Consider the following 17,625-nt stretch of genomic DNA (forward strand, 5'->3'; position numbering starts at 1 on the left):
AAATCTGAAAAGGAAAACAGGAAAGCAAATAGGCATTCTTAACGGGCATCTCATCACTCTGGGTGCTGGGCAGGGAAGGAGATGCTGCAGGAAGGATGGGAGGCAGGATGCCCATCAAGGGGTCTGGCATCTGGGACTCTCATCCTGGAAAGATTAAATAGCTCTCAAGAAGAAAAGGATGGTGGTATTCGGGTAGGGAGGAGAGATAGAAAAACAATGCTCAAGCACTGACAATAGGATGCCAGAAAAAGTAGAGTCTCATGAATAAAGGTCACCTACAGAGTTTCTGTGTGGAAGAAAGCTAGCTGTTCCCACAGCTTACATACAGTTGTAGAAGTGGATATATATATGATACAGGTAAAACAGGTCTGAATGGGGGTCTAGGCTTAAGAGAGAATAGGGTAGCTGAATAATGCTAATACCAATAAAAAAACATCAGAAGCAAACATGTTTTGCTCTTAACCAAGTCAAACTCATGATAGCTCACAAAGAAAGGTTCAGTGGGATCCCAAAATATGCTTACACATTTGGAAAATAAAACCTTTGGAAGGGTTCCAAACATTTTCTATAGATCAGTGGTTCTCACCTAGGAGCAATGTTGCTCCCAATGGGACATGTGGCAAAGTCTAGATACATTTTTGGTTATCACAACCAAGGGGCAGGGATGGCACTGGCATCCCAGGGGCAGAAGCCAGGGATGCTATGAAATAGCTTACAATTCTCAGGACATTTATCCTGCCCTAAAATGCCAACAGTGTTAAGACCGAGAAACCCCGTTGCAGATGATCTGATTTGCCCAAATGTTGGCCACCAGTGGTCACCTGTAACACACCTGACCAGGATGGCCTGTGGGCCCATTTTCTGAGATATGGGGATCAATTACCACTGCTGCCCTTCCACTGCTAGAATTCTGCAGACCTATCCTAAGGCAGCCCTTCTCTTGCATGACCAAAATGAGGAATGAGGACATCGGCGTCCCATTCTGAAAGGTAACTGATCCCCAGCCCAGATAAATGTATGTTCACATAAGAAAAAGCTGTTGGAGTTTCTTTTCTGAACTCTCCTCCCCTGTCTGTAGTGCTACAATACATCCTTAGCTTATGAGGAATGAATGAATGGTGTAGACTCACTGCAGAATCCAGCTTACAAACCACATTATCCTCAGGAGCTGTTTCATGGTGTCCTTTCCCTTCAAATGCCGTCAACTTAGTATCTCAGATACAAGTGAGTCGTGCTCAAACTGTCAAAGAGAAACTGGGTTGGATGTTTGGTAAAGGTGGCAAGACAGATTGGATTCAGGCTTCTGTAGTAGGGGAAAGGGACTTCAGTATAAACTGACCTTAACTCTGCTGCAACAAAAGTGCGAGACTTCTTAAACACTGGGACATGCCAAAGGAAATTACTGAAAGAGGTTAAAGTGAGAGGAAGCTGGTCATAGGCCATGTGTGTCTGCTAACTGGTGCTTGTCAAAGTCAGGCTCCAACCCTCCCATAGACTGGGGTACAGGGCCCAATTCTCAATGATTACGCTTCAAAGGGCTGACTCCCAGGTCCTTGAGAGAGACGTCTCTGGGTTAGGGAAGATCCATCTCGAAGGGACAGAGAAAGGACTTTATAATTGTAAGTTTTCTAATAAATGATCTAAGAAAACAGAGATGAGAGGCCTATAGTCAGGTTTTGGCTTGAACAAACAGTAAGTTCTTTGGATAGTCTTGAGCTTTCTCAGGCAGGAACTTTAAGGGGGCTGGGGTCACCCCAGGGGCATGGCCTTGAGCTATTCTTAGAAACTCTGCTAGCATTTGTGCAAGTCCCTTAGTATGCAGGGTGGACAAAATCATTTTGCTGACAGTTTGTGGAGTTTGAATGTTTATGGGCCCACTTTGAAGCCTAGTCAAGAAAAGGGATCAGAGGATCTGACTAAAGTTTGGTCAAGGAGAGAGCTGTCAAAACCCAAAGGGTCTCCATAAGACTCTTACATGCTCCAGGCAGCCTCACTGGTCCTGGGGGTAAAGCAGGTAAATAACTGTGTACTCAGGAACTGAGTACACCTGCTCTATTCCTGCCACCTTGACATATTGTGATAGGGCCCAGTACTAAGGATCGTGAAGGACTGAAGGATTCCATGGACCTTGAGAAAACTTGAAAGCTCACAGCAGAAGCCCTTCCAGGATGCCTTCATCAAGAATGACTCAAATCTTCAAAGCTTCCCTAGTCTCCTTAAGGGAGCTGGGACCAAAGTCCTCGTTCAGCCTCAGAGACTCTAAAACCCAGTGGAGTCCAGGATGTGGTTGTGGATCTCCACCTTGCATCCCTTCTCAAGGGTTAACATTCCAGGGGTGGCATGTTAAGGAGATCGACTCCTGCTGGCTTCCACGGGAATCACGTTCTGTTCATTTGTTCACCATCTTTTAAAAAAATTTTCTTCAGTTGGGCTCTCCCTCCTCATGCCTGTGTATTTCAATGGGCAACCCATGCAAGTGATGTACCTCCAAAGGTATTGGGAGGTGAGTAACTTGACTCCTTCTCTAAAACTAGATCAGGCTGGTAGAAAAGGGGAAATGAAAATGCTTGGTCCCTTCCAGATGTAGCTTCCTTGAGTAATAGGATATAAGATTTAGCCAGTCTTATTTCCAGGAGCCTAACTTTCAAGCACTTCTTTCTGCAGGACCTTGCCTGGGCCAGCAGCTTTTACAGCCGCTATTTCATCACGTTTGGCCCTTTCTATGGAATCTTCGGAACCATGGTGTTCATATATTTAGTCAAGTAAGAAAGCAAGAATATTCTCTCATTCTCATTACCTAGATGGCCCTTTACCTTCCTTATCTGAGCTATTTATGATTAGCAATGATTAGCAGATTATGACACCATGCCCCGTTCTCGTAACTGAGACGTTTCCAAGAAAATGTGGGAAAAAATAGCTGAAATAGGTGAATAAGAAGAGTTCCTTGGAAAATGAATTTGCCCAAACTTGCCTTTTGTTCTATTTGCTTAATTCTCCATTGCGGCACACTCATCCCTCAGTAAATGTGGGGGATTTGTTTCCGGATCCACCACAGTTACCAAAATCCAGAGATATTCAAGTCCCAGAGTCAGCTCTCCGTATCTGTGGTTCCGCAGCTGTGGATTCAAGCAACTGCACATCATGCAGTATTGTACGTATTTACTGAGAAATATCCACATTTAAGTGGACATGCATGTTGCTCAAAGGTCAACTGTGTTCCATCCGATCCCCAAGTCCTTAAAAACTGTAATCCAACTAGACATCATAACTCTTGCCAAAGATAAGGGAAGGACAGGATTTTTTTCAGTTATTTTTTGACTAGAGATTTTCCCAAAGCCCAGATGACTTCAGACTGAAAAACCCTCTTCAAATCCCAAATTTATTCCTCCCTCATTCTTTCACATTATTCTTCTAAATCCTACATAACAATAAAAATAATGGTAGCTATTTGCTAAAGGATTTACATGCATCATCTTATTTGATGTGATTATACTTAGAAACCCTGTAATGTAGATAGTATCAGCTTCATTTTTCTTTCTTTTTTATACTTTCAAATCTTTTACTTTCATGACGACCAATGATGTATTCATAATTATACATATTTCAGAAAACCAAGGTTGTGTGTAACAAGAAACGTTGGGCGTTTGTTTGTTTGTTTCCAAGGGCTAAGTGGGGACTCCGGAGTCAGACTTGTTCCATGCTCTACCACATGTTAGCTGTATGACCCTAGTTAATTTCTCTACACTTTGGCTTTCACATTTGTAAAGTGGGGCTAGTGACAGTACCTACAATATACGACTGTCATGAGCATTAATGGGACAGTAAAATAGATCATAAAGGAAGCCTCAACAAATGTTAACTGTTACATTATTATCATTATCATTATAGTATTATTATTGTTATTACTATTAGTCACTAAGTATAATGTTTCTATGTTTCTTTTGCATGGGAGCAATAAAGCATGCTTATAATTAACGAATAAGATTATTGTTATCTGTCATGGTTTATCTGTTGATCTGGTTCTTGGAGAAGTTAGCCATGCTCTTCTGTTTCCTCAGGTATAGTGTGGTAGAAATTCTACTGCTCCTTATTTTGTCTTTAATTGTCTTTCTTCTTTGTGCTTCACCTATCAGTTGCTTTGACATTGGTGAATATGAAGTCAAGGCTCATGCATTTCAATATGTCTGTTTTTGACTTTACAGCTTCATTTTTCTGATAAGAGAGCTGAAGCTCAGAGAAATTAAATCACTTGCTGAAGGTTATAGAGCAAATAAGGGCCAGTGGCAGTGCCAAATCAGAACTTGAACCCAGCTCTATCTGATGACAAAGTCCAAGCTGTTAATCACTTTGCATACACCCTTAAAGTCACCTAGGTATCTTTTGAGCCTTGCACCAATGCCAGAGCAAGCTTTGGGGGCACATTAGGCTGCAAGGCAGGTCATATGACTAGATGTTTAGTGTGTCATCTCTAGATATAAAAGGCCTCCAAAGACTGTCAAACAGAGCGAAGTCAGAAAGAGAAAAACAAATATCGTATATTAACACATACGTGGAATCTAGAAAAATGGTACAGATGATCTTATTTGCAAAGCAGAAGTAGAGACACAGACGTAGAGAACAAACGTATGGATACCAAGGGGGAAGTGGGGGTGGGAGGAATTGGGAGACTGGGATTGACACATATACACTATTGATACTGGGTTTAAAATAGATAACTAATGAGAATCTACTGTATAGCACAGGGAACTCTATTCGATGCTCTGTGGTGACCTAAATGGGAAGGAAATCCAAAAAAGAGGGGATGTATGTATACATACAGCTGATTCACTTTGCTATACAGTAGAAATTAACACATTATAAAGCAACTATACTCCAATAAAAATTAATTTTAAAATAAAAGAAGAAAACAAATAACCACCATATGATTGGAACCTTTGAGCTCCTGCCACTTCCTTTAATGCTCAGCCAGATCTGCCAGTGGTTGGAACTGAAACTCCCCAAGGAGTGACCACTTCCTCCTTCTATTCTCTGAAAGGTTTCTTGAAAGTCCCTGGATTGCATATGTCACCCAGATGAGCCACATACCAATGAAAATGAGCAGAGAGGAGAACAAGGACTGGCTTAGCACTCAGGTAATCATGGAGTTCCTGGGAAAGGATCCATCAAAGCACCCCGATTTACAGTCTGCTTATGTCAAATAATAATAATTCATACTTATGGAATACTTGCCAGGGACCAAGCACTGTCAACTGCTTTGCATGTAACTACATGAGATATGTGCTATGTTCCCACTTTATAGATGATAAAATTGAGGCATGAAGACGTTCAGTAACTTGCATAAGACCACACAGCTGATAAGTGGTAGAAGCAGGTTTTAAACTTAGGCAGTTCGATTTCAGAGCTTTTGCTCCAAACCAAGGGTTAGCAAAGCATAGTCCAAGGGCGAAATCCAGCCCACTCTCTGTTTTTATAAATAAAGTTTTATTGGAACACAGCCATGCTCACACATTTCCATATTATCTGTGACAGCTTTCATGCTACAACAGCAGAACTGAGTAGCCGTGATGGAGAATTAAAATATTTACTGTCTGGCACTTTATAGAAAAGGTTTGCTGACCCCTGCCCAACATGAAACAGGCTTTCAATGAATCTGAGACCTTCTAGAATTAGAGAATGAAGTTTATGACCTGGAAGGACCCTGGAATCCACCTCATTTCATTGTATAGATAAAGAGGCCCAGAGAGGAAACATGGCAGGCTCTGCAACCATGCTGCTAACGATTAACAGAATTGTGACCCATGCAGAACACACCTGCCTCCTAAGCCTTCCACTGGCTGTGCCCTGATTAACTGGAGAATCCAGTCATTCCACTGCTTCCTTCTCCAAGCTCATTCCCAGAGTCAGTGGACCTTCTGTAGAGTAGTGGTTCTCAAACTTCTTGGTCACAGAACCACTTTACACTCTAAAAAGTTATTGAGAACCTCAAAGAGCTTTTGTTTACAGAGGTTATATCCACTGATATTTACTGTATTTGAAATTAATACTGAGAGTTGTAAAATATTAATTAATTTTAAAATAATAAGAATAAAGCCAATGCATATTAACATCAGAGTGATGATGTCATCCCACGTTTAGTAGCCTCTGGAAAAACCCATTCTAGAAGCATGAGAGAATGAGAATGAAAAAGGCAAATACTGTCTTAGAAGTATTATGGGAATCGTTTTGACCTTGCAGATTCCCTGAAAGTGTCCTCGGGAAACGCAAGGTGCTCTAAATTACATTTTGAATAACCACGTAGAGCAGCCGCAAAAATAACATTCAAAATGGCAACAACTCCAACAAGAACTAAACCTTAGAAAGGCATTGAATAAAATGACATTCATAAAGGTTCTTAATCTAGGTAGTCTGGAGGAGCCTATGAACTTTTCCTCAGGATAATGTTTTTAAATATAAAATAAAATACCTTAGATTACAAAGGAAATATTTGTATAGAAATGCATTTCTACGCACAGAACCCTTGACTAAAGCCCTTGCATGCCTTGCTCCTCATTTAGAAGTTCTTTCAGTCTCCCCAATGGAAATGGTATTCAAATCCCTGCAATTTTTACCGAAGTCCGACAATCCTACTTCCATCTGCCAAAGTCCTTATTCGTGACACCCTAGTCTTCTGTATTTGAGGGCTGAGAGTGACTTAACTCCCTCAAATCCTACATACTTCTTCATATCTATTGCCTCATATATACTTAGCAAAATGTATTATTGCCTTTTTAAATTGTAAGCTCCTTGAGACCTGGGACTGTGTATCTTTTTTATCCCTCATGGTTTCTTACACAAAAGAGGTACTCAATAAGCACTTGTGGAATGACTGGCTGAATAAAAGTACAACTAAACATTTTCTTTGTTTGACATTTGGGCTCATTTATATCTAATGTAAGCTTTTTCTTTGCAGGTCTTGGCCACCTGTAATGTTGAACAGTCCTTTTTCAATGACTGACTGGGTCACTGGGCACTTGAACTTTCAAATCGAGCACCAGTGAGTGAGAGAAACAGTTCATGATAAAAGGCAAGGGCTGTCACTTATAACTGCCCCCATATAGTCCAGAGCAGAGCCCTAGGCTTGGGATCTAAAAGAGAAAAAAATGAACCAGAATTCTCTAAAGGCTGCTATTTTTCTATTGACGTCAATGGTAAGGAAGGGAAGAAAGAAATGAAGGAGGTGAAACAATTGTGAGTAAGTGGAGTGAAATCTTGGAAAAGTACCAGGGACTCAGTTTCCAGATTCCTATGGGCTTAGGAACTGGTGATTGTTTTCTTTGCATTTGGTTTGTTGGCAAAAGCCAAGAAAAATCATGGCAATTGGGTAACCAACATCTGTTGAAACTTAACTACAATTTAATTTAAATATTTACTTACCTGTATCTTTACAGCCAATGTTACAAAATAATGAATAATGAAGTGGAGTCCCTGCTGCAATTTCTAGATGGGATCTGGAAATACTTTACCAATGGGTCGGTTAGGGAGATATGCCTGAAAGAAAGAGAAAATGATAATATTTTGAGAGTCAATTTCTCCAGAATATTCAGGGGAGAGACTTTCCACATTCTCTTTGTCTAAGCCATGTCTATGATAGTCAAAGAAGGAAAGAGCCCTTATATTTGTTCAAGGGGTTTTCTCATTCTTTTTCTCATGTTAGTCCTTGAAAAGTTCAGCCAAACAAAAGAAGGATTATTATTTATAGTTTATCAAAGAAGAGGTTAAAACCCAAGACAGTCATCTGGCTGATTAGTGAAAACCTTGGATAAAAACCCATCTCTCCTCACTTCTTATTCCTTTCCTGGGACTTCTAGCTATATACCATGATTAGAACTTATTGAGTATTCATCTATTCATGGTGCAGAAGTTAGAGAGACAGAGACAAAGATAAAGATGGAGATTAGTAGGGGTGGGGTAGAGGGTTCGACATCTCCAGCTCTTTGGGTCGTTCAAAATGGTAGAAAACCCTATGCTTACATTTGATCTGGTCAAAACTAAACCTACTGATGGAGCTAATATGTATTCTCTTAGTCCTGCCTAAACATTTGCCACCCACAGGGCTTGCAGAGGGCTAAGAGATGAGTGTTCCAACAAGTTCCTTAACTTCCCAGAACAAAAGTATTGTGCAAGTTCAAGGTTGGGTCTGCGTGGCTGACATAATTTTATTTTATAATGGGGAAAGAAAACTCTGGGTTTCTCTTTAGGTCTAAGCTTTATATCTCCTCTCTCTGTTTCCCTAGTCTGTTCCCCACAAGGCCGCGCCGTAATTATCACAAGGTGGCACCTCTGGTGAGATCACTGTGTGCAAAGCACGGGCTGCAGTATGTGAATAAGCCCATGTTGAAGGCATTTGGAGACATTGTCGGGTAATGACAGTCTCTCAACTCACAGCTCTCGTTTCCCTTCACTGCTGGTCCCCAGACTGTTCAGTGGCTTATGCATCATTCACCCAACAACTATTTATTAAGCAACATCCGTATGCCCAGCATGGACGTGAGACTCTACAGGGAACAACAGCAACAACAGAAATGATAATAGTAATTCCTACCATTTACCTACTGCCTTCTAGGTACTTCTTAGTGAAAATGCCTTGTTGCCCTACTAAATTTCAAGCTTCTTATAAACCAGGGCTGTGTATTATTTGTCTTGTATCCCCCAAAGAGCCTTGACATGCTTTAGCACTTAAGTGGTGGGAGGGACTCTCAAATCATCTGGTCCAGGGCTGCAAACTAAGATGTCTGCAGGGTCCAGTGGGACATAAGTATGTGGATCAGGCAGGGGTGACCGCCCAACACTGGAGAGACCTGAAGGAACTGAAGATCCATACTCATCCTGAAGCATTCATAGTTCCTTAGAGAACACTGTGCTGGTCAAATTAACAGCCAGTGACCTTGGTTTAATAATTTTTTCTTTGGGGATTAGGAAAAAGAAAAAAAAAAAGCAGTATCTTAAATACGCCACCAAGGCCAGGCCTGGTCTGATCTGATCCCTGAATATGCTCCATTTTCAGGCTTTCTACCACTGCCCTCCTTCTTTTCTGCCCTGCAGATATCTAGCCTCCCTTCAGTTGCTACATAACTCCCTGCCCCTTGCCACGTCATAGCCTTGGCCATCTTTTCTTCCACCTAGAATATTCTTCCAACCTGCCACCTCCCCTCCTGTCACCTTGTCAATTTCCATTCACTCTCCAAAGCTCACCTCAAGGGACTTTTCCTCATCTTCGTCTTCCCTTGCCCCCAAGACTAAACCTGTCACTTGTTCTTACAGCACCGGATTCTCTTCATTTCTGACCTTTATCACAATCATGATTAAATACCATATTGGGTAATAAACTATGTAATATGTGTCTCCCAAGCTAGACCAGGAACTCCATGTGGACAAGACTCACATCTCTCCTATATCTTGCTGTATCACCATAGCCTAGAAAAATATCTTTCACATTATAAAATAGGAAGGGTAAGTGGATACAGGATGGATTGGCTTACAGGTATATGCTTTATCTTGTAGAGATTCAGAGGAGCTTTTTCTTTTAATACTAGAGAAAAGGATAAGTGATGCTTTGGAGTACAGAAGAGAATAAAATGAAAGAAAAACTCAATCTCCTTCACATAGAAAAGGTGAACTCACCTTCTAAAAAAATAATTCAGTGTATCTGATTCCCTCCACTGGGCAAGAAAGAAAGACATCTTTCAGAAACAGCTGAAAATGACCATGTTGCCCTGAATTAAGCAAAAGAGCCGACGTTCCAGGAAGTAGCTCCTATTGATGATTTTGTTTGCTCCTCCCACAGAGCCTTGAAGAAATCCGCAGCCCTCTGGATGGATGCTTACTACACCCATCCAGAAACATGATGCATACGGGCATGTGTTAAAGAGAAAACCATAAGCCCAAGAAGTGTCACTTGTGCTAAAGGCCATGATACCAAACCTCTAGAATACCTGACTTAACTGCAGTTTCAACCTTCCCCAGAAATGTAATCGTAATTAACTAGTCTGGAATTTTCTGGTCAGCACAGAGGAGGTAATCTGTCACGTGGTCCCTCTCCACCCCTGCCCTCCCCTGCCCAGAGAAACAAGAGGCAATCTACATGATAAAACTTTTGCCATTCCCTCTCTCTCCCCCCCTCAAAAAAGAGGGTGCCTGGCCTCGAAATACTTTGCTAATGGCTTCCTTGCCCCTCCCTTCTTCCTACAAAAACCTTCCATTTGTATAACCCCTCAGAACCTCCTTCCTTTACTCACTGGGATACTGTCCAATTCATGAATCACTGAATAAAGCCAAGTACATCTTCCAGTTTCCCTGGTTGAATTTTTCTTCTTTAACAGCTTGTTCAACAAGCTTCTCAGAGGAGAAGAACCAAAAGGCGCGTTACTTTCACAACTTCCCAGATCACTGAACGCTGAGTTAGAATTTAGACGGTCAGTCCTGCAGATCATTTCTGCCCTCTGCTCTCTGGCCGTATGAATAAAGATGGCTTAATTGGCCAGACTTCTGTCTCTTTAAACTAAGCGACTCGTGAGAGTTGTGTTACAGCCCTACCTGAAATTCTTCAATGGATTCCCATGGTTCTTGGAATAACCAGGAAACTTGGTGACTGCCGACAGACTACCAGCACCAGCCCTCCCCCATGCACCCTAACCCACCTTGTACCACTTGCTTCCTCTGCTTTAGCCCCAGTGGTTTCTTTCAAGTCTCACACACTCTCCTGCTTCAGGCTCTCTGCCCCTGAATGCAATGCCTGAACTGCTCTGTCACCCTCCCTGCCCTCTCTCCTTCTCACCTGGTTAGCTACCAATCCCCTGCAATCCTGTAACCGCAGAACGAGCCCAAACTAGACCCATCTTCTTTCTAACAAGATACTGAGTTTTTTTCAGAGACAACAGAACAAAACTGCAAGTCAGGCAGCCAAAGCACACAAAGGAGAATATTTCTGACCTCAAGTAACACCCAGAACCAAAGTCCTCACCACCATCCCCAGGGACCCAAAGGATCAGGACATGACTGGAACTTGAACACCAGAACCCTTTCAGAAGAGAAGGGTCCATTGTCCTAGAAGATCCCATGTTGAAGCCTCCTACCATCTTACCATAAATGGCCAAGTTCCAAAGCTCACTCATCAAAACCTGCCCCACCGGCATTTCTGCATACCAACCCATCCTCCACTAACTCATAAAATTTGACCGAACCCCCAGATGGCAGAGATAGATTTGAGCCCTGCCTCCTGTCTCCTTGTCAGCTGGCCTCAAAATAAAGCTCTTTTCTCAAAAGCCAGTGCCATAGCATTGGCTTCTGAGTGCATGGAGCAGCGAGCCCTTTGCTTGGTAACATTCCTAGGGAAGCTTCCCTATTAAGTCAAGGCCTCCTGTGATACACTTTGTAGTAATCACTACAGGGGTAATTTTATATCCATTTGTGTGATTCCTTAATTAATTTGTTTTCCACTATAACCCGCAATATTCATGAAGAGTAGAGACTGCCTGACATGATGGAGACACTCAACAAAGATGTGCGGAAGGAACAGAGCTAGGAGGGAAGGGATGGAGGGAGGGAGGGAGGAAGGGAGGGAAGAAGGAAGGGAGAGAGGGAAGGAGGGAGAGAGGGAAGGAGGGAGGAGGCAGGGAGGAATGAAGGGGTATCTCTCTCTCCATTAATCTATCTTTCTTATGTGCTTCAAAGTAAATTTCCTGGGGCTTATTTTTTAAAATAAATCTCAGATTATGCAAACTACAAGTGCATTTCTCCTCTTCCATAAAGAATTGCATAGCAGCTTCATCTTGAAGGGAATCTTGAAGGGAATTTTGCTATGTGAAGGGACTATAACATGGTTAACTTTCTGCAAAATAAATTATTAACTCAAAACAGAATAAACCCAGGGAGATCACCTCCGTGCTTTGTGAGCACCTAGAGGGATGGGATAGGGAGGGTGGGAGGGAGGGAGACGCAAGAGGGAAGAGATATGGGAACATATGTGTATGTATAACTGATTCACTTTGTTGTAAAGGAGAAACTAACACACTATTGTAAAACAGTTATACTCCAATAAAGATGTTAAAAAAATAAATAAATATATTATTAAAAAAACAGAATAAACCTTCTTGTGCATACACTTATCCTTTATTATTTTTCAATTATTGATATATATTTATCTTCATCATTCTCTTTCATTTGGCAACATTTACTGAGCACCTACCATGTCTCAAACTTGGGCCAGGTGATGTGAACAAGGGTTGCAGGAGCCCAGGCTCTTGGAGCTTATAATCTAGTGGAAAAAAAGAAAAAAAAAAAAACAGTTAATAAGGAAATAAATGGAAGAAAAACCAAGATCATTACATATGAAGAAAACAAAGAGTGTTGTGACAAGAGTGATAAGCAGGGACTAGTTTAAATAAGGGGGTCATAGAAAAGTGACCAGGAGAAGAATATGAAGGAGCCTGCCATGAGATCCCGATGAGCAGCGTCATGAGAAGCAAGTGCAAAGGCCCAGAGGCAGGAACAACCTTCTGTTCAAAGAACATCGCAGGAAGCCTGTACGACTACGGAATAGTGTGTCAGGTTTTTTCCTCACCATCACTTCAGCTTCAGTGTGTTTTGCCTTGGCTTTTCAGAGAGGCATTCAAAAACGATTTTCTAGATAAGCAACAAAGATAAATTGTATACCACTGGGGATTATAGCCATTATCTTGCAATAACTTTTAATGGAGTATAAACTGTAAAAATATTTAAGCACTATGCTGTACACCTGAAACTAGTATAATATTCTGAATCAACTATACTTCAATACAAAATAATAAGAATCATTTTCTATTATTTGTACAAGCATAGTCTTCTCTGGGAGATCTTCTCAGATTTAACTGACCAGCTTAACTCTCCCTTTACAAGCTCTTATGCCCTGTGCACCTCACTAATACAACTTATTTCTGCCTGTACACCCACTAGACTAAAACTCCATGAGTGTAGGGAGCCTGTATGCCGTTACTCACCATTCTATCACCAGCCCCAGTCCAATGTTTGGCATTGACTTGGTAGTCAGTACACGTTTTAATGAATAATTAGTTGATCTTTCTTCTCATGACAAGCTTTCCAAAAATTCCTGGTAATTGCTGCCTAGAATCCAGCTGTCATTCTGATGCTCTCTGTTCCATATGGAGACAAAAAACAAAAACAAAAAACACCTAAGAGCCTAAGTGGACGGAGTTGTTAAAGCCTGTAATTAGGAACCCTTTGCTCAGTCAATTGAAAAAGGCTGCACAAGAGTGACTTGGGGGGCTTCCCTGGTGGCGCAGTGGTTAGGAATCCGCCTGCCAATGCAGGGGACACGGGTTCGATCCATGGTCCGGGAGGATCCCACATGCCGCAGAGCAACTAAGCCCATGCGTCACAACTACTGGGCCCGCGCTCTGGAGCCCGCGAGCCACAACTGCTGAAGCCCACGCGCCTAGAGCCCCTGCTCCACAACAAGAGAAGCCACCACAATGAGAAGCCCACATACCGCAACGACGAGCAGAGCCTGAACGCAGCAGTGAAGGCCCAACGCAGCCAAAAATAAATAAATGAATTTATGAAAGAAAAAAAAGAGTGCCTTGGTTCTCCATCTCATTGGGACAAAAACCCAAACACCGACTCACACCAAAAGAATTTTCATTCTGACGCATGATTTACTGGGAAAGGACTAGGCAGAGCTGAAGAGATACGAGAGTGAGGTTATACCCTAAACCACAACGGGGAGTTTCCAGCCATGAGGGTACAGTGGCTAAAGCCCTGGACTTAGGTTCTCTTAATAGTTACACATCTACTCCTATCCTACTCTCTGATCATGAGCTTGCTCCTTCCTTTCTAGAGATCACCTCCTTTATTCATAGATAATAAATGAAATACAAGGAATTATTGGGGTTAATAAAAACGCAATATATGTTACAGTATCAGTACCTTGCCTGGCACAGGTCAGCTTTCATGGGCTACTGCATTAGCTTCCTAACTGTTCTCATTGCTACCTGTCTTCTTCCCTCATCAGCACCTTTGAACTCGATGCCCTAGCTACCTGGAATCTCCCAGATATCTGCATGAGGGGTACCTATTTATTATTCTGGTCACCTTCCATTCGATGCAATTTATGCACAGAATATCCCTGTTCTGTCCTTCACCACGACTGCCTATCATTCCCTAAAAAGCATTAACCTGTTTTATTCACTTCACATTATTCAGCACCATCCGAAATCATTTATTTGTTATCTCAACTCATTGGAATATGTTTTAACACAGAAACCTGGAAGAGTGCTTGGCAAATGAATGAATGAATGTAAATATATCCTTGTTCATAAAGTGTAAGGAGGGGGGCTTTCCTGGTGGCGCAGTGGTTGGGAGTCCGCCTGCCGATGCGGGGGACACGGGTTCGTGCCCTGGTCCGGGAGGATCCCACATGCCGCGGAGCGGCTGGGCCCGTGAGCCATGGCCGCTGCGCCTGCGCGTCCGGAGCCTGTGCTCCGCAACGGGAGAGGCCGCAACGGTGAGAGGCCCGCATACCGCAAAAAAAAAAAAAAAAAAAAAAAAAAGTGTAAGGAGGATGGGAAAGTAACATCAGCTCCTTGAGACCAGCAGTTTTGGACTGATTTATCTGTTATATCTCCAGCACCAAAGCTGCCCTGAGCGCCTGTTCAATAAATACCTGTTCTTCAAGGACTGCTTTTTTTTCCTCTTCAAGCCACCAAACACATCTCAAAGTGGTCCTGCAGAGGGTACCAGGTCCAGGTCTAGCTGCCGTTTCCGAGGGCAAAGCCACCAGCACTATCCGATGGAGTAAAATTTGGAGGACTTCGGAACGTCCAGCTTCAGAGAATCCAACAAGCAACGATGGAGAACCTTACATTGTGGCTAAGTGCAGGCACATGGAATACGGACACGCCAGTGTTTCCCCCTCAAAGGGCTGACGATTTTATTAAGAAGACGAGACTCACATAAATTTAAGAGAAAGATAAAATTAAGATAACCAGGGCTGCGTCCACCACAAGGGGCAAGGGAAAGGTGGGGGAGGGGAGGAGGCGGGGAAGGGGGCCTCTAAGCGCCTGCGCAGTAGCTGCCCATGGCCGGTCCCAAGGTGCGCATGCCTGAAAGAAGCTTCCTGAGGCGCCGCAGGCTGGGTCAGGCCTGAGGCCGGGATGCACAGCTGGGGAAAGAGGCCTGGCTGCTTCCTTCTCACTGGTCCTGGAGAAGCTGATGGAGAACCACCTCCACCCCCGCGCGCGAGGCGCGCCCTGGGCAGCCAGCACCCTGGCCAACTCGGCCTCCCTCGTGATGCGCGTCCGGGACCAGGCTTTCCCCGGTGACGGCGAGTCTTTCCACCTGCAGTACGTGGACCTGGACCGGTTCCTGCCTGAAAACGGCCTCCCTGCCGGGCCCAGAACCTGCGGCTGCCAGTGACCGAGCTGGAAGGGAAGGAGCCTCTTCCACGGCGTCCCCGCTGCGCCTCCACCGCCGTTTTCAGCCCTCGGAAACCTGTCCAGCCCAGGTTGGTGCCGGGCCTTTGGGCAGGACCACCTGGTCCATCTGAGGAAGTCCTCCTCCCACCGAGGGCGGCTGGTGGCCACACACCCAGTGAGCCCCGTCTCCCCGGGGAGGTCCTGGTGGGCCCGCAGTGGGGAGAAACCCTCTGCTTCCCACCCTTTAGCACAGCACCCCTCTCCAAACTGGGCACTTCAGCATATGTCCCATCAGCAGCGGTCGGAGCCTTTGTGTCGGTTGCTGTGCTGCAGGTGGTGAGCACCGTGGAGTGAGCTGCATTTTCTCAGTGCTGCTCTTTACCCCACATGCACTTTGCCACTGATTGTTGGGAAGCTCAGGCAATAATAATAATAACAACAACAACAGCTAACACTTATTTAGCACTTACTGCATGCCAGGCATTAACACGTAATCCTCACAAAAAATTGATACTCTTATCCCCGTTTTATAGGTGAGGAAACAGAGGCACAGAGAAGTTAAGTAACTTGCCCAAAGTCACACAGCTGGTAGGTAATGGAGGCAGTACTAGAACCAGGATGGCTGTCTGCAGAGCTGAGTACTGCTTAGGCGCTGACACAAAGAAGGCACTTCCACTGCCCAGCCAGGACAAACATCATCTTTGGGGTTCCTCCTTCATCTTCTGGTCCTTTTTTTGGTTTTACCTCCAGGGATTGGTTTGTTTGTTTGTTTTCATGCCTCTTTGACCTGAACCTACCATAGGAGGCATGCCCCCCTTTTCAGGAGGGTCTGCAAAACTTTCTGCCAACTCAGTTGGAGACATATAGGCTGATGTCTCCTGAGAAGGACCCCAGGAGCTGGTATGGAACCCAGAGAACCTGTACCAAAGGATTCCCATGCTTTTTTTTCTTTTTTTAATTTTTATTATGGAAAATTTTTCAGAGGCAAAAGTAAAAGGTTTCTATAATGAACCTCCATGTAACCATCACTCAGCTTCCATAATTCTTTTTTCTTTAAGTGAAATGTTGTTTATTTGGCAGAAACTTTTGAATTTAGTAAAGAAATGACAATAACTGGTACACACATTAATTCAAAATATTTTTACTAAGCACCAAATAGAATAGTTCCTGAACTTTTCACTAAGAACCTCTTCATTACTGAAAGAATGCCAAAAATGTAATCGGTTTAGTTAGGTTTGTAATCAAGAAATCTAAAGCTGCCAATCAGAGCTTCTGATAGGCATGAGATGGCCAGGTTAACAACCTTGAAATCAGATAATGTGACTAAAAACAACTTTTAAAAGCTTTGTTTAACTATATACTCTGCTTGAGGGAATTTGTTGGCCTCCAGCTGTGTCCCCCACACACAAGCACACAAACAAAAATAAGTACTAAGTTATTATGTATTAAAATTAATGTGGTCCCTGTATATTCACAGGGGAATAATGCCTACTCCTCATGAGGAACAAAGAGACAGATCCCTAACCCCAGAGGGGGAACCAAGCAAGGCTGGCAGAAGAGACAAGAAGTCCTGTGTCCTGTGGATACGACAGAGAGGGCATTTGGAGGCTGCAGAGACCAGGTGGCGTCCAGGCCAGACCAGAACGTGAGTGGATGTCACGGTGGGTGGGGCGGGACCTTCAAGGCTGGAGAAAAAGCGAGCCAAGACACTGAGTCACAGAATTACTGCCTGTTCAAAAACAGTGCTGCACTGGTTGAGGGTGAAGGGGTGTGATCTAATGAGGGAAGGTAAACAACAGAGAAAGGAAAGCCTCATGCAAGGAGACCAGGCACAATGCCGGTTTGTATTTCTCAACAGCGGTTCAACAGAGAATCTGAGGTGGCCTGTGTGACCGACAGAGGGTAAAATATCTTCCCAAACACCAAGTCTCCCGTGTACCCTGCAGCCAGCCTCCCACCTCAAGGCCCCAGTCCCTTGGAATCAACACCATCCATTAGCAAGAACCTTCATTGATGGAAAAATCTGCTCCAAATAGCAGAACAAATAAACAAAACTCAGAGATTATCACAACAAGCTTTAACCCTCATACTTCACCTATGCCCCTGTTGAGAGCAGGGTCCGCTCTGTTACTTAAACTGATTATTGCATAAATGAATATCACTTAGCATATCACTGCTC

General features: G+C 43.4%; 1 protein-coding gene across 1 annotated transcript; it reads left to right on the forward strand.

Moving 5' to 3' along the window:
* Window positions 1-2,470: 2,470 nt before the first annotated feature.
* On the forward strand, window positions 2,471-9,884 carry LOC131759690 (fatty acid desaturase 2-like protein FADS2B). Its single transcript, XM_059069106.1, is given in 7 exon segments — window positions 2,471-2,503; window positions 2,665-2,762; window positions 5,036-5,132; window positions 6,950-6,988; window positions 6,990-7,033; window positions 8,274-8,399; window positions 9,824-9,884. Coding segments are annotated over 7 exon segments (498 nt in total).
* The last annotated feature ends 7,741 nt before the right edge of the window (window positions 9,885-17,625 follow it).

The sequence above is a fragment of the Kogia breviceps genome, chromosome 7 (genome assembly GCF_026419965.1).
Source record: "Kogia breviceps isolate mKogBre1 chromosome 7, mKogBre1 haplotype 1, whole genome shotgun sequence".
NCBI lineage: Eukaryota > Metazoa > Chordata > Mammalia > Artiodactyla > Physeteridae > Kogia > Kogia breviceps.